The sequence below is a fragment of the Camelina sativa genome, chromosome 15 (genome assembly GCF_030686135.1).
Source record: "Camelina sativa cultivar CO46 ecotype springtype chromosome 15, ASM3068613v1".
Taxonomy (NCBI): domain Eukaryota; kingdom Viridiplantae; phylum Streptophyta; class Magnoliopsida; order Brassicales; family Brassicaceae; genus Camelina; species Camelina sativa.
Window position 1 is genome coordinate 2,932,513 of NC_141894.1, and position 25,339 is coordinate 2,957,851.

The 25,339-nt window shown below is 37.9% G+C and overlaps 7 protein-coding genes across 12 annotated transcripts; 4 read left to right on the forward strand and 3 right to left on the reverse strand.

The window, feature by feature from the left end:
• The first annotated feature begins 18 nt into the window (after positions 1 to 18).
• On the forward strand, positions 19 to 4,403 carry LOC104744881 (uncharacterized). 2 transcript variants are annotated; one of them, XM_010466001.3, is made up of 17 exons: positions 19 to 258; positions 351 to 474; positions 551 to 657; positions 743 to 890; positions 978 to 1,116; positions 1,210 to 1,312; positions 1,480 to 1,617; positions 1,734 to 1,834; positions 1,982 to 2,095; positions 2,206 to 2,444; positions 2,558 to 2,616; positions 2,707 to 2,892; positions 2,965 to 3,088; positions 3,189 to 3,247; positions 3,423 to 3,568; positions 3,649 to 3,825; positions 3,921 to 4,403. In XM_010466001.3, exons 1-17 carry the CDS (start codon positions 198 to 200, stop codon positions 4,221 to 4,223), a joined length of 2,328 nt encoding a protein of 775 aa, XP_010464303.1. In that variant the 5' UTR covers positions 19 to 197; the 3' UTR covers positions 4,224 to 4,403. The 2 variants fall into 2 exon arrangements, with proteins under 2 accessions (XP_010464303.1, XP_087344661.1); XM_087488535.1 differs by having other exon boundaries at positions 57 to 258; positions 1,998 to 2,095.
• Positions 4,404 to 5,181: 778 nt separating this feature from the next.
• LOC104744880 (putative serine/threonine-protein kinase PBL26) lies at positions 5,182 to 9,453 on the forward strand. Of its 2 annotated transcripts, XM_087488536.1 has the most exons (7): positions 5,182 to 5,527; positions 5,613 to 5,967; positions 6,071 to 6,261; positions 6,468 to 6,657; positions 6,744 to 7,135; positions 7,214 to 7,559; positions 9,265 to 9,453. In XM_087488536.1, the coding sequence occupies exons 2-7, from the start codon at positions 5,850 to 5,852 to the stop codon at positions 9,300 to 9,302; spliced, it is 1,275 nt and encodes a 424-aa protein (XP_087344662.1). In that variant the 5' UTR covers positions 5,182 to 5,527; positions 5,613 to 5,849; the 3' UTR covers positions 9,303 to 9,453. The 2 variants fall into 2 exon arrangements, with proteins under 2 accessions (XP_087344662.1, XP_087344663.1); XM_087488537.1 differs by lacking the exon at positions 9,265 to 9,453 and having other exon boundaries at positions 5,261 to 5,527; positions 7,214 to 7,802.
• Positions 9,454 to 10,423: 970 nt separating this feature from the next.
• LOC104744879 (putative vacuolar membrane protein YML018C) lies at positions 10,424 to 12,496 on the forward strand. Its single transcript, XM_010465997.3, has 3 exons — positions 10,424 to 11,347; positions 11,440 to 11,863; positions 11,995 to 12,496. The coding sequence occupies exons 1-3, from the start codon at positions 10,766 to 10,768 to the stop codon at positions 12,318 to 12,320; spliced, it is 1,332 nt and encodes a 443-aa protein (XP_010464299.1). The 5' UTR covers positions 10,424 to 10,765; the 3' UTR covers positions 12,321 to 12,496.
• LOC104744878 (uncharacterized) lies at positions 12,455 to 14,400 on the reverse strand. 3 transcript variants are annotated; one of them, XM_010465994.2, is made up of 5 exons: positions 14,108 to 14,400; positions 13,762 to 13,816; positions 13,564 to 13,661; positions 13,019 to 13,335; positions 12,455 to 12,928 (listed from the first exon to the last, which is right to left on the reverse strand). In XM_010465994.2, the coding sequence occupies exons 2-5, from the start codon at positions 13,768 to 13,770 to the stop codon at positions 12,546 to 12,548; spliced, it is 807 nt and encodes a 268-aa protein (XP_010464296.1). In that variant the 5' UTR covers positions 13,771 to 13,816; positions 14,108 to 14,400; the 3' UTR covers positions 12,455 to 12,545. The 3 variants fall into 3 exon arrangements, with proteins under 3 accessions (XP_010464296.1, XP_010464297.1, XP_010464298.2); XM_010465995.3 differs by having other exon boundaries at positions 13,762 to 13,812; positions 14,108 to 14,257; XM_010465996.3 differs by lacking the exons at positions 13,762 to 13,816; positions 14,108 to 14,400 and having other exon boundaries at positions 13,564 to 13,685.
• Positions 14,401 to 14,501: 101 nt separating this feature from the next.
• On the reverse strand, positions 14,502 to 20,290 carry LOC104744876 (protein transport protein SEC24 A). 2 transcript variants are annotated; one of them, XM_010465992.2, is made up of 14 exons: positions 20,102 to 20,290; positions 18,621 to 19,990; positions 18,367 to 18,505; positions 17,877 to 18,067; positions 17,527 to 17,634; positions 17,237 to 17,440; positions 16,881 to 17,112; positions 16,597 to 16,746; positions 16,307 to 16,463; positions 16,075 to 16,202; positions 15,673 to 15,995; positions 15,396 to 15,584; positions 15,052 to 15,283; positions 14,502 to 14,939 (listed from the first exon to the last, which is right to left on the reverse strand). In XM_010465992.2, exons 2-13 carry the CDS (start codon positions 19,680 to 19,682, stop codon positions 15,053 to 15,055), a joined length of 3,114 nt encoding a protein of 1,037 aa, XP_010464294.2. In that variant the 5' UTR covers positions 19,683 to 19,990; positions 20,102 to 20,290; the 3' UTR covers positions 14,502 to 14,939; position 15,052. The 2 variants fall into 2 exon arrangements, with proteins under 2 accessions (XP_010464294.2, XP_010464295.2); XM_010465993.2 differs by having other exon boundaries at positions 15,039 to 15,283; positions 20,102 to 20,247.
• Positions 20,291 to 22,644: 2,354 nt separating this feature from the next.
• LOC104744875 (cytochrome b5-like) lies at positions 22,645 to 23,625 on the reverse strand. The gene is made up of 3 exons (XM_010465991.2): positions 23,353 to 23,625; positions 23,185 to 23,251; positions 22,645 to 23,086 (listed from the first exon to the last, which is right to left on the reverse strand). The coding sequence occupies exons 1-3, from the start codon at positions 23,437 to 23,439 to the stop codon at positions 22,836 to 22,838; spliced, it is 405 nt and encodes a 134-aa protein (XP_010464293.2). The 5' UTR covers positions 23,440 to 23,625; the 3' UTR covers positions 22,645 to 22,835.
• Positions 23,626 to 23,748: 123 nt separating this feature from the next.
• Positions 23,749 to 25,209, forward strand: LOC104744874 (large ribosomal subunit protein uL13z). Its single transcript, XM_010465990.3, has 4 exons — positions 23,749 to 24,132; positions 24,445 to 24,561; positions 24,661 to 24,748; positions 24,946 to 25,209. Exons 1-4 carry the CDS (start codon positions 23,861 to 23,863, stop codon positions 25,087 to 25,089), a joined length of 621 nt encoding a protein of 206 aa, XP_010464292.2. The 5' UTR covers positions 23,749 to 23,860; the 3' UTR covers positions 25,090 to 25,209.
• The last annotated feature ends 130 nt before the right edge of the window (positions 25,210 to 25,339 follow it).

Here is a 25,339-nt window from a genome sequence, read left to right on the forward strand (position 1 = left end):
ATAATTATAATAGAAGTTGAGTTCCTTGTAAGTCATAACCTTGACTTCGACCGGTCGCCTGAAAGTCTGATTTTTTTTTTTTTTTGCTTAAGATCCCGCCGGACACCGGTGGTGGCGGTTAAACCCTTCAAAAAAAACCTGACTTTAACTGAAATTCATTGAGCGTAGGAGAGACAAGTGAAGCCCAACAGTCAGAAATGGCTAACAGAAGCTTCCATATGAAGAAAATTTCATGGCTTTCTTCTCGGATTCTCTCAGGTTTCCGAAAAAATTGATCGTCTTCTTCTTCGATTCTAGCTTTCTGGGTTTTCGCTATATTAATGTTTTTTAACCATCTTTTTGGTCACCAGACAGTGTTCAGGGGCGATTCCGGCGACCCATTACTACTACTCCAGCCATTTGTTTAGCTCCTTCATTCGATAGAGATATGAACATTGGGTCCAAGACATTGTTCAACCAATGTCTTTCACGCGGGTAATTCGATTTATAAATGTTGAGTTTAGGGTTCTGAGTTCTGAGTTTGTAATTTGTAATGGGCAGTCTCTTTCAGATTTGCATCAGTTCGACGAGTATCTCGAGCTTCTTCTTCTTCTTCTCCTTCTTCTCCACTTGTTGATTTGCTCTCTTTTATTAAAGCTTCACTTGATCAACTTGAAGGTAGCTCTGATTACTCATATATGTGTTTGATTGTCTTGAAACATTTATCTCTGTTGTAAACAAAGTTTGTAAATTGAACTCTTAGGTCCTTCCCATCATTGGCTGAATCGAGACATTGGGAACAAACAGCTTTTCAAGGATAAAGGAGCTTATGTTGTTCTTGCTGGAAATTTGCTAAACGAAGCAAGTGATCCCAGTGGTTTCTTTGAGAAACTAAAGTTGCTTCAGCAGAGGTTTAAAGAAAGCTTTCAACCAAAAAAAACTCATGGCAACTTAAGGGGAACTATGGCTAAAGTATTTGTTTTTTGTGGTCTTTTAAGGTCCCCTGGTGTTTGTTTCATGGGTATCCACTTCAGTGATCAAGCTCGAATTACTGATGATCGAACTTCTTTAGCTGAGTTGATTGTGAAGGAATACCTCACTTTTCCTGTACTACTTTCTGAAAAAGAATTTCCCAAGGTATATATTTCGCTGTAGATTACATCTTTGTATATCGTTCCTCTTAATTGTATGCAAATACCTCAATTTGAAGGTGTGTTGTTTTTTTTTTAGTTGTATCAGACAAGTGGGGAAGTACGTTACATCGTGTTTAAAGATTTTAAGAACCCTTTAATCTACGAAGAGAAGGATCTCGAGATTGCTTCTGTAGCTAAAGGTATACCTACTTTATCATCTTATTCTCTACAATGTCATACTTATTGATCCATGTTCACCATAAGCGAAAAGAAAAAAATTCATTATGGTGCTCTTAGCTTGTGAACATTCTCGTGATTTGTGTGCGTAATACATATTATGGTTTCTTCTTCTTGCACTTTGCTGCAGCTCTTGACAGTCTCGCTCAAGATATCGAGAAATCCAAGTCTGTCAGACTTTTCACGAACACTTGGTCAAAACAAGCTGAAGCTATCAAGGAGTCACATTACTCTTCTTTTTTTCAAGATTTGTTACTTTACTTTCCAGGTATATCTTGAATTTCTTTCCCTTTTTTGGGTCGTTTTGAGTTTTATCAGGAATTTTTCATTTTTATCTTTCACGCTACTCTCTAATATTTTGTTCACGGACATTTTCTGTGACAGGTTGTATCTCTGCAGACGAGGTTGGAGACCGTCTGTTTCTTTCTGATACCAACCACCATCGTATAATTATATTCGATAACAGTGGGAAGATTTTAGACAGTGTAAGTGAACTGAATCAGAGTTGCGGAATTGTAATCTTTATAGAGTTTCTTTGCTCAATTTCCTTAGCAGGGCGTTAGTAGAGAGAAAGTGTATGTAAAGCTCCTTGTTTAACAAAACTAAACTTCAAGACAATGTTTTTATTTCAGATTGGTTGTTTCCCAGGTTTTGAGGATGGAGAATTTGAATCTGCAAAGATGTTACGTCCTACAGGGACCCTTTATGACGAAGAGGAGGATTGCCTTTACATTGTAGATTCTGAGGTATGACTCCTATAAATATACACACGAGTATGAGTTATGATAACTGATTCTGCCATTGAATGTTTTCATGTTAAGATTTTTTTTTCTTTTTCCCCATTCTTTGAGTTAAGAACCACGCCATTAGAAGAGCAAATATAAATAGCCGGGTCATGGAAACAGTATATCCAAAGGTTATTAAGAAAAGTGGTGGCTTGTGGTCTTGGATAATGGATAAAATGGGTCTTGGAAGAGATGATGAGACAACAGTTGATGCTGATGCCAAATCAGAAGAATTTGATTCTCGCTCTCTGTTGTTTCCATGGCATATACTGAAGCGTGATGATGAGAGTCTATTAGTCAGTAACAAAAGGTAAAACGACTAGTTGCAAAGATTATAGTATTAGTAGTGATAGCTCGGTCTCTCTTTCTTTCTTTTACCACCCTTTTACGCTCGTGACCAAATAGGTTTCTCATATCTTACAGCTTTACGAAGTTATGGATAATAAATTTAGCTTCAGGAGAGATCGAAGAAGTCGTGGAAGGTTACATACAAGAATTGGCATCTTTTTCTTTCGTTTTATTTTGGCTTCTTGACTCATTGTATCTAACAAATCTTTTATCAAAAATTTAAGGGTTTTCGAAGATAATGGAGATCTGCGGACAATCAATCACAGAGAAGCTATCAGTGTTGAAACATATGCCTTCTAATTGGTTGCAACAGCAAACTGAGGCTGTCACCTCATGCAAGGAGCAGCCAAGTGCTTCCCTTTTTTCTTCTTTTACTAACCTTGGAGACAACATTGTCATGACAGATATAGGTAAACGCCATTTATACAACTTTATTTACATCTCTATGCATCAACTAACACATTTTTGTCTTGTACATTAAGCTTGTCAGCAGGTGTTGAAGCTAAATAGAGAATCTGGAGCATGCTCTAGCATTCAGTTCTCAAACATTGGGATACTTGGGTTACCCTATTGGTTGTTCATTCCGCTGGAGAGAGTTTTCAATCTGTTAGTGATTTCTTATTCATTATCTTATCCATTAACAACGCTTCTCTTGTTCTGAAACTTACTAATTGATGTCGTGTTATTTTTGCTTAACTATAACCAGAGCTAATGGAGTTCAGGAAGCACATCTCAGTCATACTCAGGAACTTCGGTTATTGCCAGGTGAGATTGCTAGACAGACCCTAATTTTTTTGCTCATTCTCTTATGCTAGTCTTGATATTAGAAGTTCATCACCCCAGTCCGAATTAGCTGCAGCATGAAGATGGTTATATCATTGGTCGGGGTCGACAATCGAGACATCCAGTTTGATTTAACTACTACTTTTTCATTTAACAGGTAAAATTAGCATACGGTTGAACATAGAGATTCCTCCATGCACGGAGCTTGTTGAACCGATACAAGAAAGCTGCATATGGCGGCAGACAAGAGGCGCAATTAGTGAAGTCTCGAGTGCTGGAAGTGCAGTTGAACCTTCAGAAAAGGTTAATTTAGAGAATTGCATTCAACATTGCTCTGGTTTAAATCCGAGTTAGCTCAGAAATTTTGTTTTCATGACCTACAGGTTGGAGTTTCACAACAATGGTATGATGAATTAGACAGCCTCGCCAAAGAAATAGCCAACCCTGAAGCAGCTGAGGAAGAGGAAGAAGTAGATGTTAATCCTTCTGAGGTTGAAAAAGAAGAAGACGGACGTATTCACATCGATTGTACTGTCAAATCAAGTCCTGGCACAAGTGAGGTACGCCTAAAATCTTTTCTCAAGTCTCCGTTATCAACAAAAGCCAAAGTTTACAATAGAAAAGAGTATAACGTTGTCGACTTGGGATTGTGCAGCTTATTGTTTATGCAGCATTGTATTTAAGACTGGCGAGAAACGAAGAGACAGAAAGTGCAAGCCAGGAAGAACTGGCGAGAAGAATAGCAGAGATTTTGAAGCCAGTACGGAACATAACGACTATGAAGGAAGATTTATTTGTGAAACTGTTGTCCAAGTCAAAGAGAGAATTGAGAGACACTGTCTTCTTAAAGCCAATGCATGTGCGGATAAGGTTGGACTCGATGGATCATCCAAAAGCCGATAACTCAAGAGACGTGATCTTGACTGACTCCTCTGTTGAAGTTGATGTCTCTCTTTGAACGCGGGGCAATAACGATGCGTTGCTCCATTCTTTCTCATACGTACCAAAGGGCTACTTCTAATTCTTTTTGTTTGAGGTGGTAAAAATGAGCTCAATAAGACTTCAAGAAGTTTATAAACATTATACAGAGAAACGATTTGGTCGGTTCATTATATGAAATGGTTCACAGCTTGTTTAAGATGGTCCAAATCTCTCTAATGGATTCTCTATTTTAGTGTTTTTTCTCTTTCTTTTTAGTTAAAATTTGAAAACATGATCGAAATTAGCAAATTTTGAGTGCAATTAGTAATTAATAACAAAATGAGTGAAAAATAAGAATACTTGAGAACATGAAACAAATAAAACAGCTGTCGTTTCTGATTCTGTTAAAACGGGACGACAATTTCAAACCAAAATCCAAACTGATTTTTGAAATATGTGGAACAACAAGTCAACAACAACCAAATGTTTTACTGGTTAGCTAGAAGTACTAATCTGTTAATGTGATTTGTTAAAGTTTGTACTTATTCCATATGTGTGTGGGGATTGATACATACATACTAGATAATTAAGAACATTATACCATTCAATTCAAATGGTAATCTCAATCGTATTTGCAAGAGCCTCATGGAGAAGAAGATTGTTAACTTATATTTGTAAAACAAAAGAGACGAGAGAAATCGTCATTACCAAGTCATATTAGGTCTCCTCCACCATTATACCTGCCTTTTCTTCTGATTTGTTCGCAATTTTAAATAGATTTTGAGAATAATAATAATAATAATGATGTTAAGATTATTCGCATTTGATTTCAAATATATATAGTTCGTGCAACCATCAACATTACATGTTAACATTTTGTTGCATATATTTTATTCAGTTCATGGTCTCCATGTTATTATTCTCTCTCTTTCTTCTCATTATTTCCCATTTCTTCAAACCATATAATATTAATCACTTTTATAATCTGTTTTGAAACCCTTAGAGAAATGTGAGGCACACAAACATGAGAGCAATTATAAGATATTGGAACCCATTTTGTATATTTTAATTCTTATAATAAAACAGTAGTTTAATTTGTCTCTATATTAAGAAAAATTCAGAAACCTAAAACCTGAAGAAAAAAAAAATCCAGTTTTTTAGGAGACTCTTCCGTGCTTTGGATCCCAACGGTTTTGGTGTTGATTTTTCTTGATCTGGGTTTTGTTACATCTTTGACGCTAAAAAGAAAAAAAAAAGTATCAACGTGAAGATAAAAGGGAAAACCCTAATTAAGGGTTTCTTGGGCAAGGGACAACCATTGTTTATCAAGGATTCAAAAAGGTTTGTTCTGCTTTTTCTCAATAGACCCACATTTTTCTTCTTGATATTTTATCTGAAAATGTTTTTTTTTTTCCTGTCAACGCAGGCATTTTTTTGAATAAAACGATTCCAACAAGATCCATCTTTGGTCTTGATTGATTTGTGGTCTTCAGACTCTGTTTTTGTACAAGTTTCTTTGGAGTTTGAATCCAATCCTGCAGAATTGCCGCGGTTTGAAAATTGTCTATGTTCATAAATCTCTAATAAAAAGAAAAGGAAAAAAAGAGAGAGAGAGATTGAAGTTTATTTGAGATTGTGTTCTTTGCAAGGGAATAGAGAAGAAATGAATTGCTTTTCATGTTTCTATTTCCATGAAAAGAAAAAAGTTCCGAGAGATTCAGATAACAGCTGCCGGAGAAATGGTGAGTTGACCGGTAGAGACAACAACAAAACACACCCTGGTAAGCTCACAAAATCTATATATATTTTTTCTGTAGATATCTTATACTATACGTATTAGGGTTTATAAGACTAGATTCAGTAATCTTTGTATTTTGCTTACAGAAAATCCAAAGACTGGAAATGAGCAGAACAAGAACAATGATGAAAATAAAGAAGTAACAAACAACATCGCTGCTCAAACATTCACCTTCAGGGAGCTTGCTACTGCAACCAAGAATTTCAGACAAGAATGTCTGATTGGCGAAGGCGGTTTCGGTAGGGTTTACAAGGGAAAGCTCGAGAAGACCGGCATGGTTAGTACTGATTAAAACATCTTTCTCGATTTTAATTTAAACTAGTCTCTCATATATATGGAAAATGTAATAGTATATATACACTTTTGCAGATCTATTTGAAACTTGATGTATATGACACTTGATATAGCATTCATGGTCTCTGCTTCTACATTTCTATATTATAAATCTCCTAAGGTTTTTCAAATGATCATTTTTGGGTTCAGGTTGTGGCAGTGAAGCAATTAGATAGAAATGGGCTTCAAGGGAACAAAGAGTTCATCGTAGAGGTCTTGATGTTAAGTCTGTTGCATCACAAGCATCTTGTGAATCTTATTGGCTATTGTGCTGATGGAGATCAGAGACTTCTCGTCTATGAGTACATGCCTCGTGGTTCACTAGAAGATCATCTCCTCGGTACATTACAAAACTAAGGTTCTATGTTGACTAATTCCGGATTAATTAGCCCCATGTGTTTTAATTGTTTATTGAAATGTTTACAGAACTAACACCGGACCAAGTACCGTTGGATTGGGACACAAGGATTAGAATCGCTCTAGGAGCTGCAAAGGGACTTGAATACTTGCATGACAAGGCAAATCCTCCGGTGATCTACAGAGATCTCAAAGCAGCTAATATCCTTCTAGACAGTGACTTCAACGCCAAGTTATCTGATTTCGGTCTGGCAAAGCTAGGTCCTGTCGGGGACAAACAACATGTGTCTTCCAGAGTTATGGGAACTTACGGATATTGTGCTCCAGAGTATCAGAGAACCGGTCAGTTAACTACTAAATCCGATGTTTATAGCTTCGGAGTTGTGTTGTTGGAGTTGATAACAGGACGAAGAGTTATTGATACTACCAGACCCAAAGCTGAACAGAATCTAGTGACTTGGGTGAGTTTAATTGTCTCTTTTTAAGATTACTCTTTGTCTTCATCAATAGCTTTACACTAAAGTTACTTGTGTGGTTAGGCACAACCGGTGTTCAAAGAACCGAGTAGATTCCCTGAGTTAGCGGATCCAAGTCTGGAGGGAGTGTTCCCGGAGAAAGCTCTGAATCAGGCAGTGGCAGTGGCAGCAATGTGTTTACAAGAAGAGGCAACGGTACGGCCACTCATGAGCGACGTGGTAACCGCTCTCGGTTTCTTAGGAACCGCACCAGACGGCTCTATCTCTGTTCCACACTACGATGAAATTCCTCCACAGCGGCCTGATGAAACGTCCGGTGAGGATCCAGCAGCGGCGGAAGAACGGGAAAGAGCCGTGGCAGAGGCAATGGAGTGGGGAGTTGCTTCAAGAGCACATTCCCGGAACCCAAGTGCTTCTTGATTCTAATGTTTTACATCTTTTTGTCTTCTTGGTTTTAATTTTGGGTTTGGTTGTTTTCTTCTTATTTGTTGGTTTTTCAATTTCAGTTTCAGAAAGATAGTGATAGAAATTTGTTACCTTTTCTTTGTTCGCTATGTTCTGTTTTATTTGAATCTGTATATTCCAGCTGAGAGTTTTCATAGCTCGAGAATTCTTATTCTTGGTTTCAAGCTTTACAATTTTTTCGGTTTCATTATCGTGTTTAGTCAAAATGGTTCATGCCATGAAAGATCATAAAGATCAGCAGCTATATAGCAACACGTCAACACATCTATCTTCATAAGATTCATGAAATAAAAGATATAAATTGCCACTTTGAGGATCAAGAATTCTATATATCATGAACACAAACACACGTATGAGCTGTAGTCAAAAATTAAAAAGCAACCCGTCTAATTAATAAAAAGAATCCAAGAACATTAAAGAAAAACCTGTAACAGAGGAAAAAAAATAAAAGACGTGTAATGCAAGATATAGAGCAACGATACATCAGGAATCAGGATAGGCTTAGGCTACGAACAGATGTAGGTGTGGAGCCAGAACCGCGATCTCAATCTCTAGCACGCGAAAGCCCTCTGTCTCTATATGGTTTGCAGCTATATAACCGCAGGAAACCCTAGCTATATATCCACGCCAGGAAGTGACTCTAGTATCTCCATCTTTAGCTCTGTTGGTAGATAAATCGAGTTTTGTCGAACTAGGGTTCGTTTGATAAGAACAGAGTACGCAAACTCTTATTTCTAATCGACGATCAATGTATAAACCTAAGGAGATGGCTAACACATCATCTTTGTTAGCTCACCATCCACCATTCTCACGCAGGAGAAGCTTCTACATCAATCAACATAAAACTCTCTAAACATTCCGAGACTCTATTTATAAGTTTGTTGCAGATATTTTCAGTACTAAAATATCTTCTCTATTCCAATCTTCCTTCTCAGTGTCTCCTCCTCGCACGTGTTCTCTTTTGCCTCTCATAGATGCTCACGACCTTATCATCGTTGTATGCCAATTTGTAGAAAACTGATCGCCTCGCGATTGTTCTTTCTTTTTGCTTATTTCGCCTCCAGTACTCAACAAACTTGGCCTTCCAATCAACAGCTATTAGTTCTTCTTCTGCCTCTTCAGTCACAAAACCAGCAAACTTTTCCAAGCACTTTTGCTTCCACAAGTCATTGTCTGAAGCCAAATTCCGAAACTCTGAACAAACGCAGGAAACCCTAGCTATATCCACGCCAGGGAGTGACTCTAGTATCTCCATCTTTAGCTCTGTTGGTAAATAAATCGAGTTTTGTCGAACTAAGGTTCGTAGTACTTGTCTGCCTAGAGCCTGTAGAAGAATGATCCAATCATTAGCCGGAACAAAGTTTTGACGAGGCAGCATGGTCGAGATTGTACAGAGACTTTAACGAAGACTAAGCAAAACTACAACCTAGTCCTGATCAAACCTGAAATCCAAGAAACAAAAACAACTAGGAAGCACCTTAATATAACCAAAAAAAGAAGTCAAACCTAAGAGGCTTTTAAATATGATTGGGTCAATAATGGGCCTATAAAAAAGCCCATACTGAAGCTCAAACTCAAACATCAGCCAAATCTCTCTCTCTCTCGCTCTCTCGTTGGCGCTGTTTATCTGATTTCGCTACCTATTTCAGCCAAGTGCTTCTTGATTCTAATGTTTTGTCTTCTTTGATTTTAATTTTGGTTTTGGTTGTTTTCTTCTTTTATTTGTTGGCTTTTCAATTTCAGTTTCAGAAAGATAGTGATAGAAATTTGTTACCTTTTCTTTGTTCGTTATGTTCTGTTTTATTTGAATCTGTATATTCCAGCTGAGAGTTTTCATAGCTCGAGAATTCTTACTCTTGGTTTTAAGCTTTACCATGAAATAAAAGATATAAATTGCCACTTTGAAAATCAAGAGTTCTATATATCATGAACACAACAAACACACGTATGAGTTGTAGTCAAAAATTAAAAAGCAACCCATCTAATTAAAAAAAAAGAATCTAATCTACGAACATTAAAGAAAAAAACCCTAGGTCAAAACCTGTAACAGAGGAGAAAAAAAAAGAGTAAAAGACGTGTAATGCAAGAGATAGAGCAACGATAACATCAGGATAGGCTTAGGCTACGAACAGATATAGGTGTGGAGCCAGAACCGCGATCCCAATCTCTAGCACGCGAAAACCCTCTTTCTATATATGGTTTGCAACTTACTACTGATCGCCGCACGCTTGTTCCTTCTTTTTGCTTATTTCGCCTCCAGTACTCAACAAACTTATCCTTCCAATCAACGACCAAATCAACAGCTATTAGTTCTTCCGCTTCTTCAGACACAAAACCAGGAAACTCTTCCAAGCACTTTTGCTTCCACAAGTCATTGTCTGAAGCCAGATTCCGAAACTCTGAACAAACGCAGGAAACCCTAGCTATATCCACGCCAGGAAGTGACTCTAGTATCTCCATCTTTAGCTCTGTTGGTAAATAAATCGAGTTTTGTCGAACTAGGGTTCGTTGTATGCCTAGATCCTGTAGAAAACTGATCCAATCATTAGCCGAAGCCATGTTTTGACTAGGCAGAACGGTCGAGATTGTACAGAGACTTTAATTTAACGAAGACTAAGCAAAACTACAACTAGTCCCCCAGATAAAACCTGAAATCCAAGAAACAAAAACAACAAGGAAGCACCTTTATATATCACAAAAAAAAAAGGTCAAACCTAAGAGGCTTTTAAATAAGATTGGGTCAATAATGGGCCTATTAAAAGCCCATACTGAAGTCTCTCTTCTCTCTCTCGGTCTCTCCTTGGCGCTGTTTATCTGATTTCGCTACCTATTTTTTGTTGTTTCCTTTGGTAAATAAAATATCTGATTTTGCTTTTTGAATCGCCATTGATTGAACAATTTGACACCGATCTCAATATCTACCGATGGTGTAAAGGTACTAATCTTCACGTAGTGTCCTGTTTCTCGATCAATTCCGTTGGCTAGATCTTTCTCGTTTAAGCTTTTTTGTAATCTCTGGGAAAAAATTTGACGTCTTTGATTCATGGGTATTGAAGCATTGGTGGTTTAATGTATCATTGATCTCAATCAGTGAGATCGGTGAGCTCAAGTTCTGTTTTTTTTTTCCTTAATTGGGAATTTAGAAGAGAGATGTCAAGTAAAGCATGGAGATGGGTATTAGGGTTGATATACCTATTAGCAGTTGCAACGATTTGGATTGCAGCGAGTTTTGTAGTCCAGTCTGTGGTGGATGCTGGTGTTTCTCCGTTCTTGATTACTTTCATTTGTAATTCATTGTTCGTTATCTATCTTCCTCTCTTTGAGATCGGTCGATATCTTGAAGATGCGTATGGGAGTTTATTGTTTTGGAGAAACAAAAGGTCTCATTTGATGGAATTGGTTGAATCAGAGAAGGCTGTTTTGTTAGGACAAGATGTTTCAGGTGTGAAATCAGATGTATCTGAGAGTTCAGGGATTGTTGTTGTGAGAGAGGAAGGGATTATTAGTAGTGAGGTTGGTGATGGGATTGAATCTGGATTGGAAAATATAAAGCTTGAGATTGATGCTAGTGTTAATGTTAGTGGTGAAGCTGGTGGTGTATGTTGCAAAGGGTTAGATGAGAAGGGACGTTGGACACGGATGCGAGTTGCTAAAGTTAGCCTTATGATTTGTCCGTTTTGGTTTTTGGCTCAGCTTACTTTTAATGTCTCTCTCAAGTACACAACAGTTACGGTAAGTGCACATTGAAAACCCCATCTTGTTTGCTCATTCTGAATCTACATTTATGATTAGCTGATGTTTTTTTTTTCTGTCATTGTTTGCAGTCAAATACAATCTTAAGCAGTTCATCAAGCCTTTTCACCTTTCTGGTTTCACTAGTATTCTTAGGCGAGAAGTTCACGTGGTTGAAACTCTTCAGTGTTCTTCTTTGTATGTCTGGAACCATAATTGTAAGTATGGGTGACTCAGAATCCAACAACTCTAATGCAATAGCTAAAAACCCTCTTTTGGGAGATATTCTTTCACTGATCTCAGCAGCGCTATATGCTGTCTACATCACTCTTATACGCAAAAAGCTTCCGGATGATGATGAAAGGAACGGTCGGGTCAGTATGGCTCAGTTCCTCGGGTTTCTGGGGCTCTTCAATTTCTTCATTTTCCTTCCTCCTGCTCTAATCCTCAACTTCACAAAACGAGAACGCTTTAATGCACTAACCTTGAAACAATTTGGTCTAGTTGTTGGCAAAGGTATGCAAAAACCCCGTCCCTCATTTCCGTTGAAGCTATAATGGTCAATAAATCTCTGTAATTAATAACAAACTAGGATTTGATGTTGGGATGCTGATTTGAACTGCTTGATGCGTGTTGTGGTATTTCAGGTTTGTTAGATAATGTGCTTAGTGACTACCTATGGGCAAAGGCAGTACTATTGACAACAACCACAGTGGCAACAGCTGGGCTAACCATTCAGGTTCCATTGGCAGCTATTGTAGACAGCTTATCAGGGAACAAGCCAAGCTTCACCGATTACATTGGTGCTGCAGCTGTAATGGTTGGCTTTGCAGGGATCAATATTCCCTCAGAGATGTTTTGCAGGTCCAAAGAGACTGCTATTGAGTTGGAACCTGGGACGTCGTTCGCAGACCCTCCTCAGATTGTGACGGATAGCGTAAGAGTAGATTCTTCAGAGATTGTAGTGACTTAATTGTTCCAAATTCAAGTACCACTAGTATCTTTTTGTTTTTAATCTTCTTCTCTCTTGTTCCCCGCTTTTACCCTTTTTTGGTTGTGATTAACTTATTGCTATGTAAATCGTCGAACATGATATACGAAAATAGCTTGGGAAAATAGTAATAAAATCGTTCATGATTCTGGACTCAATTTCAATACAGTAAAAAGAAAATGTTTCCTCTGCGTTGTTGTTATAGGACTAAGCAGATACATTGAGATGTCCATATTTTTGCATAACTCTCTTTGTCGCCATAGCAGCTGCTTCACTTGCACGTAATGTGCCTTGTGCCATCAGAGCTGCAAACTCACGAGTAATCTCTTCTTGAATCTTGGTCCTAGCATCACCCAAGGGGTCCTCCTTCACCTTCTCTTCACTAGCTGACGGTGGAACAACAGGTGGCACTTTTACAGTTGCAGCAGAGGTATTTGCTTCCTCACGCTTCAAAGACTCAATTCTTGGACCGGCATCTTTACTAAAAGCTCCAAAAGGTTGTGGCTGTGTCTGTGGCTGTGGCTTAAACTGTGGAACTTGAGGAACCGCACCAGCTTTTAGAGTTGTTTCGAGGCCTTGTAGCATAGGCACTGTAAAATGGTGGGAGATGGAAGTTAGATCAGTTATAGAGCTGAGCAAACCAGGAACAAATATAGTGTCACGAGTTACCAAAGACTTACTTATAAGACCACCCATGGGGCTGTTTAGAACATCATTGGGAAGCTGAAGAATGTAGTCCGGAATACCTTTACCCACCAAAAACTGAGAGACCTCGTTGCTGAAGTTGTTGCAGTTGTGAGTAAGTAAATTGTAGGATTCAGCAGTGTAACGAGGACTGATTTCTTCCAAATACATCTCGAAAACATCTTTAGGAACATGTGATAAACCCAACTCTATCGTTCGAATTGGTACTCCATATGGAGTCCTTCCAACTGGCAAATGCTGAATTCCTCCTCCAAAAAAGTACTCGCTCCCATAAACAACAATTCCTGTGTGCCTGGGAAAAGGATACATAACTCAACATGTTATTGTACTGGTTTAAAACATTCAGGTATATAAGATCCATATCCAACTCAACCAAAAAGTATGTTCATTCATATTGCCCTTAAAAAAACCAATAAGAAGCATAAACACATTCAACTACTACTCTTCAATTCTTAACGCATACATTACAACATACCAAAAATATCTAAAACAAAACGTGATTGCCCAAGAGAGTACTCACCATACACCTTCGATAACTTTTCCCAAGAGTGATTGGGAGAGCTGGCGTGCCAAGCCTTGGCTTAGATCATAGACATTCAACGTAACCTTATGCGCTTCCTGCAACATCATCACATATTTCATCACTTTCAATCAAACTAAACAACGAGACAACGTTAATTAACTACACAAACCATATATATGAAAAATAAAATCATACCTCAGCCATTCTTCCGAGTACAAAACTCTTAAAATCCTTGAAACAAGTAAACTACCTGAGAAAAAAAATCAAAATCAAAATCAAAGTTCTCGCATAAACAAGATTTACAATCGCACAGATCTAACACCTGAGCTACAAATTTCCGCAAATACAAATTCGAAAATCGAACTTGAAGAGCAAACAAATTCAGAAATCAATTCCGTACAAAAAAAACAATAAAAGCATCTAACATCCACAAATAGAATAATCCAAATCTAGAAACCACGATTCTAAATCGGGAACACATAATTGGTAAAAAAAAAAAATTGACAGATTGAGATAAACGAGGGAGATGATGATCACGTACGCAAAACAAAAGAGCGTAAAATCGCCGCCGCACTTTCCCAGCAAGGTCGGAAAATTTTTGTCGATATACGCAAATCTGAAAAGCTTTTCTTGGATAGCAATGGTTCCAGAGAGTAACCTCTTTATAAAGGCAGATCGATTGGGAAAAATTCGAAGAATCTTCTACGACGTCGTATTAAGTAACTTAACCTCCATGTACAGACGACTGTCTTTATTCTGTAACCTTCTAGAATGTACCACCCAATGAGATATTGACACGTCTTTTCTCCTAATTTAAACCGCCCCGGTTCAACCGACCAGAATCGCCTTTTTCCCCGCATTTAAAACAAGTCTAGTTGCTTTTCCCACAAAGCCAATAAAGTATTCGGTCAAAGTTAATACATACAAAAATGGTATTTACCCGTTTTCATCTCACTTGCTCAATTTCATCAGAATGTAAGGTTTTTTCACAACATTATATAAGAATAAATATGTTAAATTCTGAAAAGAAGCCATCTTCTTCTACGACAGATTCATGAACTGATACCTCCCAAAATAAATCTAGAACAGACGCACAACAACAAGAAAAATCGAAAGAGAAGAAAAGATTGAACAACGACTAATCTCATGGACAAAACAAAACCATTCTGGTTAGGCAAATGAAAGCCTATACTTGAGAAAAAGGTCTAATAGGAAACAAAATGAAGAAATATCCAAAGTAGCGCTTCTTTTTTCCCCAAAACAACACATTATGGCTTAAGGAAGCCTGGCGGCTGCCATGACCCGGCTCTTTCACTAGGAGATTTTTGTGCTCGAGACTTCTTCAATGGTTTACAACGAGGCACCCTACTTGTCTGAAAAAACAAAAACAGCTTCATAAGATCCGTCGAACATGATTCGGGACACTAAGCATGTATTGGAAATGTTACGGTATGGAATTGAAGGTTCGTTACCATTGTGAGCTACCTTAGTTTTGTTGAATTTGGCGCTGAATTTGCAAAATCCAATCAACATAACCACTTGAACCGCCCATCTGGTCCTCAATGAGATTTCTCAGGAGAAGGAAGCCTTCTCGGGGTTGTTCTCCTTGTCTCACTAGAAAACACATGGGATGATATGAAGGATCATTCTCCCTCAGTTTCTTTACCAAACTCATTAGCTTCTTTGACATCCCATTCCCCTGCTCTTGAAACGTAACCTAAGAGACCCAACACGGAGTAAGACACACAGAATGTGATGTTTCAAAACTATAAAATGAAAGGAACCACAAATCGTGAATAGTAAGGATGCCTGTGGGTAATTATACATACCCTTGAGAGCTCCGCTGCAAAGTCGGCCCCAAGAAGATTTTTCGCAATATCAGGTGAAAGCATCCGGCCAAACCACAAAACTAATCGAAAACCATCATCATAAATGTAAAGGCCTCTAGAATCCAAACTCTCCGCAGCCAGAGGCAACCTCTTTAATACGTTATTCAAGTCATCGTGGTCTGCTGATGGCTGCAAACATGTGAATTCATAAATCGTTTACGATTTCTTCAACACTAATAATGTTTGATTATGGATATTGAGATAGAGTTGCACAAACCTTTAAAAGCCATTCGTCAACACGGAATAAATTGGGATACAAAAGCTTCAATAACTTTTTAACAGGCAGAGCCATCATGGTGAACCCTGCCGCACAGCGCTCATCAAGAGAAGCATCAGCAGGGCCACCTTGAAGTGGGGTGGACTTAATAATTGCCATTCCGTACAATGGCAAGAACTTCAGAGTCTCTGGGTATATTAATCTGGATCCCAACCTATGCTGCACCGCATGAAGATTACGATATTCTTTGAGAGCCTTAACAATCTTTTGCTGTATTGCATTCCGTGCATCATCCAATTTTGCGGACAAAGATTTCTCAATTGCTGCAGAATTTAAAATTGTCATTAAATAGTATCAAAAGTAGCATATGATATATCAGAGCAAAACTTGAACGTAACCTACCTAATCTAGCATATAAAGAGACAATGGAACCAGTGTCTGCTTGTCTATACATCTCCCCAAGATCTGCAACCACCGGTGCAACAGATGTGTGTACCCTTATACGTCTCTCTCCGCAAGACGCGGTATATCTTAGTTCTGTTAAGGATTACTAAAAGCCACATGATGTGTTGTACCAGCTGAAAATTAAACTTCAAAATCAAGTATGTATAAAATATCAACTGTTCAAGGATACAGCAAAGCGACTTGGAAATACACAGTTTGTGTTGTTAGCAGTGTCTCTTCGAGAGATAGCTGCATTGCATACGCTTTGTCACAGTCAACAGCAGGAAGTGCAATCAGGTCAGTAGACCTTAGCATGAAGTTCCCATGGTAGGACGAGAAACGAATTCCTGCATGAAAAATATATAAGATCACATGTAGCATACTAATGTATTTAGCAATTATTTGAGATATCAGGTAAAAAATAAAATATTGTATAATAAACTATTAAACCTTGGTGACCAAAAAAAAAAACTCTTAAACCTTTTCCACATCTTATTCGCATAACCGCCTCCCACGCAGTTTCCCTTGTAAGGTCTCTAGCCAGCTCGTGTCTTAACTTATCTCCATGAACAGATGATTGGAAACCTGGATAATAGTACACCTGTCCTCCAGTGTATTTTGCCAGAGTCCCTACAGAAACCAAAGAATTAAAATTACAGGCTCATCTTTTAGAACAGCAATTTTCAAGAGGGACACCACTAACTTCACCCATGACTCCAGACACCTGAGATAAACATCAACTGATAACCATAACGTTCACATACCTAAGGAGGCAATATCAGTGTACTTATCACTGAATGCATAAACATTAATTCCTATCTGGAACTTGGTACAATCGGCAGCCATTTGCTTATAGAAGGGGTCTTCAGCTACCCTTAATGCATATTCTTTGTCAGTTCCATAGACACGAGGATCATCTCCCCGCAACTTTAACCGCCCAGCACCAAGAGAAGGTAACGAGTTCTGGAAAATTAGCAACTTGCCCCCAAGTTGGTTCTGAAATAGAGAGAGAAACACAGTCAACAAACTGACCCAAATTTCAAATAAAGATCCATATAGGACACGTAACATCAAATGAATTATGTTATAATTATTTTGAAATGGCAGGATAGTAACTAACCATAACCATAAATGCCGCTCTGAGCGCCGGACCAAAAGCCGATTCCACATTGACATTATCTTGGAACATCATAGGTAGACTGTCTAAAAAGGCTTCCACCACAGTTCTAGATTCAGATAGATTGACAAGGAGATCATCTGGCAATGGGAGAAATATATCATCCAGATCCGTTACAATCATCATCTGCGGCTGGCTCAAAGATGACTGCATTGCGAAGGTCCACATATAATAAATCATGGAAGCTAAATAATTTCAAAACAAAAGTTCCTGTGTGTTCACAATTCTCTAACCTTCATGTTGTAGAAATGTAAAGTGCTGTCATAGGTGATAAATCCAATTTGAGTTCTAGGATAACCAGGCAGATTATCCAAACAAGACTTAATCGTCTGAGCAACAACCTGCGAAAGGAGCAAAAATGTCAGTGTAAGATCTACAATTAGGAAAGCTGCCATCTAAAAGAGACAGACAGAGAGAGAGAAAGAGAGAGAGAGAGCATCTATGCTAGACAAAGAAACAGGGGCGGTATAGATGTATAGATGATACATTTGTACATAGTGTATTCAGATAAAATCACACACGAATTATAAGTTACTAACTATGGAACAATAATGAATACTGTTTCCACATCGATCATGCTTACCTCAAGCATCCCACTTTTAGTAGCCGAAATTGAAACATCAATGAGGAAGAAGTAGATAGGTGGCATCGGAGGCCGAACCATGTATTCAGTTGGAGCTATGATTTCCACACTGCCCTTAGTCAGCTCAGGCCGTTGATCCATATCCATTCTTCGGCCATTAGCATCCAAATGTGAGAAGTATTCACCAGGCACTGAACAAGAAATTTAACCCATAACTATGTCTGAAAGTATTGACAATATGCCACCATCGAGCAAATGATTTAAAGAAAGAGAAAAGAGGATTCCATTGTGTTCATTTACAACACCCATAACAGTTCCTTGTAGCTTTCACCAGATTCATTTACGATAATTCTACTAAGAATAGTTATCAAATAGACGTTCCCCATCAAGAAAAAACAGAGAAAGAACACAACAGATAACTTAAGCAAACAGAAATTATGCTCTATAGCACATTGTTCAACAAAGCAATCCTTAAAATATGGAAAATTACCATCATTAAGCATAGAACAGATATTACACCGCCACTTTCTTCCAGAATCTGTGAAAGTCACATAAGGATTCACATAGGTACGGCATCTTCTGCAGCGGATGATGCCAGTTGAGCCAAAATCAATAAGCGGTACTTCCTCCTGCACAGATAAAAAGACAATTAGCACCCAAAAAAAGGCAAAGTTATTTGTGGCTATATGTAACACTAGAAGAGTTCCAGATCATAAAAAAACAAGAAAGAATCTAGTAACTAACCCCTTTAGGAGTCTCTGCAAGTGGACAAACCACTGCTCCTAGAGGTAAATGCCACCTCGAAGCCAGAGACTGTGAATTCGGTATAGCACTAGTCGTCAGTCGAAGATATCTAGAATGGCAATTCATGGGATACATATCAGCAAATGAATTTGGCTCCACGTCACCATCCAATGGCCTTGGGAATGCTCTATGATCAAGTCCTGGCTCCATCGATCCAGGAATAGATGCAAGAGATAGCGAGTTGAAATCTTCAACCAAGCCTTGAACGTTACTGGTAGGAGGTGCGTAGCTTGGATGCAGATTCTGCTGTGCTGCTAAATTTGGTCGCTGAGCAAAACCTCCTATCTGAGGAGGATATGATGAGACTGGAGGAGGTCCTGGAGGACCCTGGAATGGCATCGGAGGGGGCTGTGAGACCTGTTTGCTCGGATAACCAGGAAAAGATGGCTGTGAACCTCCCACACCAGGATAAGACTGAGTAACTGGAGGCATTGACTGTTGAAAACCAGGTCTGGCAGCCATATTAAAATCTGCAGGAGAGGGGGAAGTATTTGCTCCAGGTAGCCCAGATGTCATAGTTTGTGCGGGAGGTCCCATCGGTTGTTGCTGTGGGCGAAGAGACATTGGAGGTGAAAAGTGACCAGCAAGAGTTTGAGGAGGACCTTGAGGAGGAGGGTTCTGTGTAGTCGGGAATGGCGGAGATGGAAAACGTTGAAAAGGGGTAGCACCAGGAGGAGGAGGAGGAGGACCATATGCTGTTGAAGGAAACGAATTAGATGAAGGGGGCGGAGGTCTACTCCCTGGAATCTGAGAAACGAAAGGAGAAGGTTGGGCAGGCCTCATCCCACCCACTGTTGGAGCTGGAGGAGGACCAGAAGGAGTGAAAGGTCTTATAGGTTGGGATGCAGATGGTGGAAAAGGTCTAAAGCCAACCGCATCTGATCCAGTGGGTGGTCCACCGGACTGAGGAGGAATCCCTGGCGGCGGAGCAGATGCGAATGGAGAGGAGGATGGGGCAGGTCTAGCTGGAAAATTTGGATAGCCTTTATTCTCCGTACCCATTATTGATTACAACTTAGCACCACCTAAAGGACCAGATCAAATACAATTCCAAAGAGGACCAGATCAAATACAAATTCCAGATTCTCTCCGATGAGTAGCCTAAGAATCAGATTCGTTCACGGAAGCTTCGTATCATCTGGAATTAAACTAGTGTACTTCTCTAACAAAGTGCCGACCTCGACCTTGGACAGATCCGCCTATTTAAAATCTTTTGATCTTTCAAAATTGGGTAACTTAAGCTTTTCAATCTTTCTCGAGCAATACGATCTAACTAGTCCCTCTTCAGGTAAGTGAGAATTCCCCTTAATCTGAAAAAAATCGGAAAGATCTGGATCAATTTACCATTGAATGTGAGCTTAAAAAAAAATTCTACATTAAGATCAATAATTGATAATCAGAGCAAAGACGACGACGACTACCTCAAGTTGAAGAAACTGCGCAGCAACGAAACTGATTGATTCTATACAGCGATCCGGCTTTATTAGATCGTCTGACCCTAAGAAGATTTCGACACGGAATTGGAGAACCACCAAGTGCTGCGAAAAGTGACGATGTCTTTTATTATGGGCCAGTTATTGGGCTTTTACGCTTTTGTATCTTTTGAGCCTATTTAACACTTTCTACCAAACACAAGTCACTACACTAGGCCTGGACATTCTGGTACCCGTTTGGGTTCGGTTCGGGTATTTCGGGTTTTCGGATTTTCGGGTTTAGAGGTATAGGACCCATTCGGGTATTTCTAGACTTCGGGTTCGGATCGGGTTTGGTTCGGGTATTTCGGGTTCGGATTCGGATTATCCAAAGTTCACAAAACTCAAAATTTTAGTATCTAATTTAGTCTAAATTATTCAATAATACGCAATATATCTAAAAATTTAGAGTATTTTATATCCATATTTACTAATAAACAGTTTAAATACTTCAAATTGTCAAAGATATCTAAAAATCTGAATATTTTGAACACTTATATTATCAAAATTATAAATATTACTAATATATTACTACTATATATTAATAATATTGGAATATTCGGATACCCATTCGGATTTCGGTTCGGATCGGGTTCGGATTCGGGTTTTCGGATTTAGAGATTTAGAACCCGTTCGGATATTTTACAATTTCGGATACGGATTCGGATCGGGTTTTTTGGATCGGGTTCGGATCGGATATTCGGATCCGGGTATTTTGCCCAGGCCTACACTACACCAACAAAATTTTGACAAATCAGTAGAAACAAATTATTTAAAAAATATATTTTATTACGCAAAATTTTAAAATCTTATTATGTAAAGTTGGGTTTTGAAAGTAAGCCATTAACAATTTTGACATATATCAAGTTATCAATCTAATTGAGAAAACAAGTATAAGATAATTAGCATACAATGAAAAATATATTTAGTTTAGTCAATTTTTCTTTTTGATTTAGGAATTTTTTTTAGATATAAAGATGTAAATTTTATGTAGACTTGATGTTATTATCTTAATTAACTGTTTTAAAAAAAGAATATTTTTTAATGTTATTATCTTAATTAACTGTTTCAAAAAATAATAATTTTTGCATATGTCAATATCTCATCGTATACTTGACACGTGTCATGATCTTATTAATGGCTAACTTTGAAAACCCAACTTTAAATGAGAAATAAAAAACAGAAATCAATATCACATAAATAAATTATTCTTTTAAAAATAAAAATGAGATCGTGGTAAAAAGAGAAAACAGAAAAATTACATATATTTCAACTAATTTACATATAACGGCAGTATTCTCCTTTCTCAGCAAAATAATACGTCAAAGATTCACAACTTTTTTTTATTCTCATAAAACTAAGGGGGGTGTATTGAAATAATGATTTTGGAAGATTTGATGGAATTTAGAAAATTTGAAATTTTGATAGATTTTAGGGAAGTTGATATGATTTATAGTCAAATTCTTTGAAATCTCAGCTAAAACTATGAGATTTGGATTTGTATATTTTTAACTAAACAAATCCTCTCAAATCCTCCAAAATCCCTACAACTTATAAAAATCCAAATCCACAAACTGTTTTGAATAACAGTGGATTTTAAAGTAGATTTTAAAATCATCATTTCAATAACAGTGAATTTCAAGAGACTTTTTAAAATTCATGATTGAATAACACAGGATTTGTAACTTTTACCCAAATCACTTAAAATGTCAAGTTGAATACAGCCCCCTAAAAGCCCCCTAAATGCAGTTCCTAAATCCTAATATTTCTTTCACTTTCCTCCTGATCGCTTCCATGTCTATATATGCAATCATTTCTTCTTGCAATTGATCTTCTAATTTTGTGTATGTTTTATATTATTTGCAATCAAACGAGTCATCATCACTCTCCCTTCTATCAGTTATGAGTGAAGACGATTATTTGGTACTTATTGGTCAACATCATTTTGTATAAGTTGTCAATATAATTGCAATTTTCTTATTATCAGCTTTTCTTTGTTGGCTATTGATTTTGTGAACATAATTTACATGAGCATATGAGGGAAGCTTGGTATACATATAGAAGACACTTGCAGGCTTCGATTTAAAAGTTAAAAATATATTCGGAAGAAGAACACTTTTACAGAGCAAATCGTGTAGCAAAAAATGCCTGGATCATGACCAAGACAAGGTTGAACACAGAGAGTTGTGTATAGGATGCCTTTCTTAGGCAGTGTACTAATGAGGGGTTTTTTGAAACTAGTTATTTCCTATTTGAGCCTATTTAACACTTTTCTAGAATTTTTAAATTTAGCCATGCTTTTATGAGATCTGAAGTATATGTTTTTCGGAATGAATTTTGTTTGTTTTGTTTTGCATGTTATCAACTCACTTTCAATATTTAAAACAAGAGTGATTTATCTAGGTTTGATGATTGTCAACTACCGAGTCTTAGACCACAACTGTGCACGACATTTGATGTTATAAGTTATTATAACTATCCGGAAAATCAGAAGGGACATAATGCATGACTGTGACATACCCATGCTTTTTAAATGTATTGTCACTTTTACAATTAAGATGTCTTATACAGAACAAATGAACAATACAGAGGAACGTAAAAGCAAATTAGTTCAACACATGTACACATCGATATTTTATAATTTGCCCCCGATCACCGTATCGATTCTTATAGAAAAGATGGATCAGTCTTGATAAAAAAGAACACCAAGAGCCAAACCTAAGATCAGAAGAGGAGCAAGAAACTGAAAGCGCTTAATCAACAACTCAGAGTTCTTGTTATCTTGATTCTGCTCGGTCTGAGTAGGAGTGGCAGTAGTAATAGCAACATCATTGGCCTTGGTCGAGTCTATATCACCTACATAAAACTCACTTAACATGGCTTTTGCAGATGAACTATGACCCACTTCCTCGAATTCATGAGTCGCATCTTTCCCTATATTAGTACAAAACATGTTTCATCACATGAAGAATTCTCTAGAGTTTTCATCACCATGATGATTATATCAAGTGATCATCATAAGCTTTAATTACCTGTAGCAAACAAGATTACATCATCTCCACCAGGATGATCCTTCAAGAAATCCGTTACATCATAGACCTGTTTTTTTTTCACAATATAATTAACACAAACTGAAACTCGATTAAACAAAGCTCTTGATACATAAGAAAAATGGAATGAAAGATAATTTTATTGGGGACCTTCCCGTCAATGAGGAGCCAACAATCATGTCGGCTTCTATGCTGAGAAAGCTCCAATAAGTTTAAAACTTTTCGATTTCCGGCCATCTCCAAATGTAGTATACAATTTCAGGGGAATAAGAATGCTTATATCTGATACTCTGATTATTTGAAACTTGAGATTTGCTCTGACATGACATGAATCGCTCACATATCGTATGAGTTTCCAGAATCCACGCATGTCTGTCACACAACTCATGTAGGTGTGAAGTGTATCATATTTTCACCTTTTCTACTTTCACAATTGAACCCCTATATTTTATATTACTTTCCAAATCTACCTTTTTGCATTTAAAATTTTGCAAAATAGAAAGTTGGGTCTAAATATATTGGATTACATTATCCAACGGCCCACTTGTATCGGCCCAATAAAAAGGACACGCAAAAACCCTAATTTGAAAAAGCTGCTCACTTTTAATCACCCACCCGGAGGACTTGCGGCTGATCAGAGCTGAGAGAGTGAAAGAAAATGGTGTCTGGATCAGGGATATGCGCGAAACGCGTGGTGGTTGATGCTCGTCACCACATGCTCGGTCGTTTGGCTTCGATTACAGCAAAGGAGCTGCTCAATGGCCAGAAGGTTGTGGTTGTACGGTGCGAGGAGATTTGTCTCTCCGGCGGACTTGTTCGTCAGAAGATGAAGTACATGAGATTCCTCCGCAAGCGTATGAACACTAAACCTTCTCACGGTCCTATTCACTTCCGTGCTCCCTCCAAGATCTTCTGGCGTACCGTTCGCGGGTTCGTACATCTATCTCCCTCTCTCTCTCTCTCTCTCTGTTTTTAGAATTCTCGAGCTCTGATTTTACGAAATTGGTACTGTGAATAGTGTAGCTTATGAAAAAACATGATATAATGGAGTAGCTCGTATTTGAGCACAGAGTAGTGAATCTTAAATAAGAGTTGACTTGATTTGATGGCTTTGTAGGTTATACAATTTTGTAACATTTTTGAAAAGATGTAAATTGAAATATGTGAGTATCCCAATGTGGATTTGTTGTTGAATGTATTGTGTAGCTAACTTACTAGAGTTTGTATTTTTTTTGGTGGCAGTATGATTCCTCACAAGACTAAGCGTGGAGCTAATGCACTTGCTCGCTTGAAGGTTTTTGAAGGTGTTCCTACACCATACGACAAGGTCAAGAAGATGGTCATTCCTGACGCTCTCAAGTTTGTACTTTTACCCTTTCATTTTTCATTTATTCTGTGTCTTTAATTTATATTGGGACGTCTCTTAAACGTGAATCTTTTTCCTCCTCTATCTATTAGGGTCTTGAGGCTGCAGGCTGGGCACAAATACTGTCTGTTGGGCCGCCTTTCTTCTGAAGTCGGATGGAACCACTACGACACCATCAAGGTATGTTTCACTTCACCGTCAGTTTCTCTTATCTGCTACTTTCTGTCCCTAATCTGATCAAATAATTTGAGTTAGAAGGAGAGATAAGACAGATAACATGCATACACCTCATAAATGTGTTGTTTTAAGATGTCATAGATAAATGGTTATAAGGAGAGATCATAAACTAATTGATAAAGTTTAATAATAATGAGCAGGAGTTGGAGAACAAGAGAAAGGAAAGAGCTCAAGTGGTTTATGAGAGAAAGAAGCAACTTAACAAACTCAGAGCTAAGGCCGAGAAGGTTGCTGAAGAGAAACTTGGATCTCAATTGGACGTTCTTGCACCAGTCAAGTACTGAATTCTATCAGTTTATCGTTATTGAATGTTTTCGCAAGTTTTGCTCCGACTTCATACTATTATTATATTACGAGGTTTTGTTGTATGCGATTTTGACTTAGTTTATTTCTTGAGTTCGACTTTTGTCATGTGTCACCTCCGAAATGGTTTGTGATTTTTATTTCCTCTGCATGTATGTATCCTCTGAATCAGCAGTTTCATGCTGAAGTCTGAGAATCTCACAGATTTCCTTATGCCAGTTACTTGAGCTA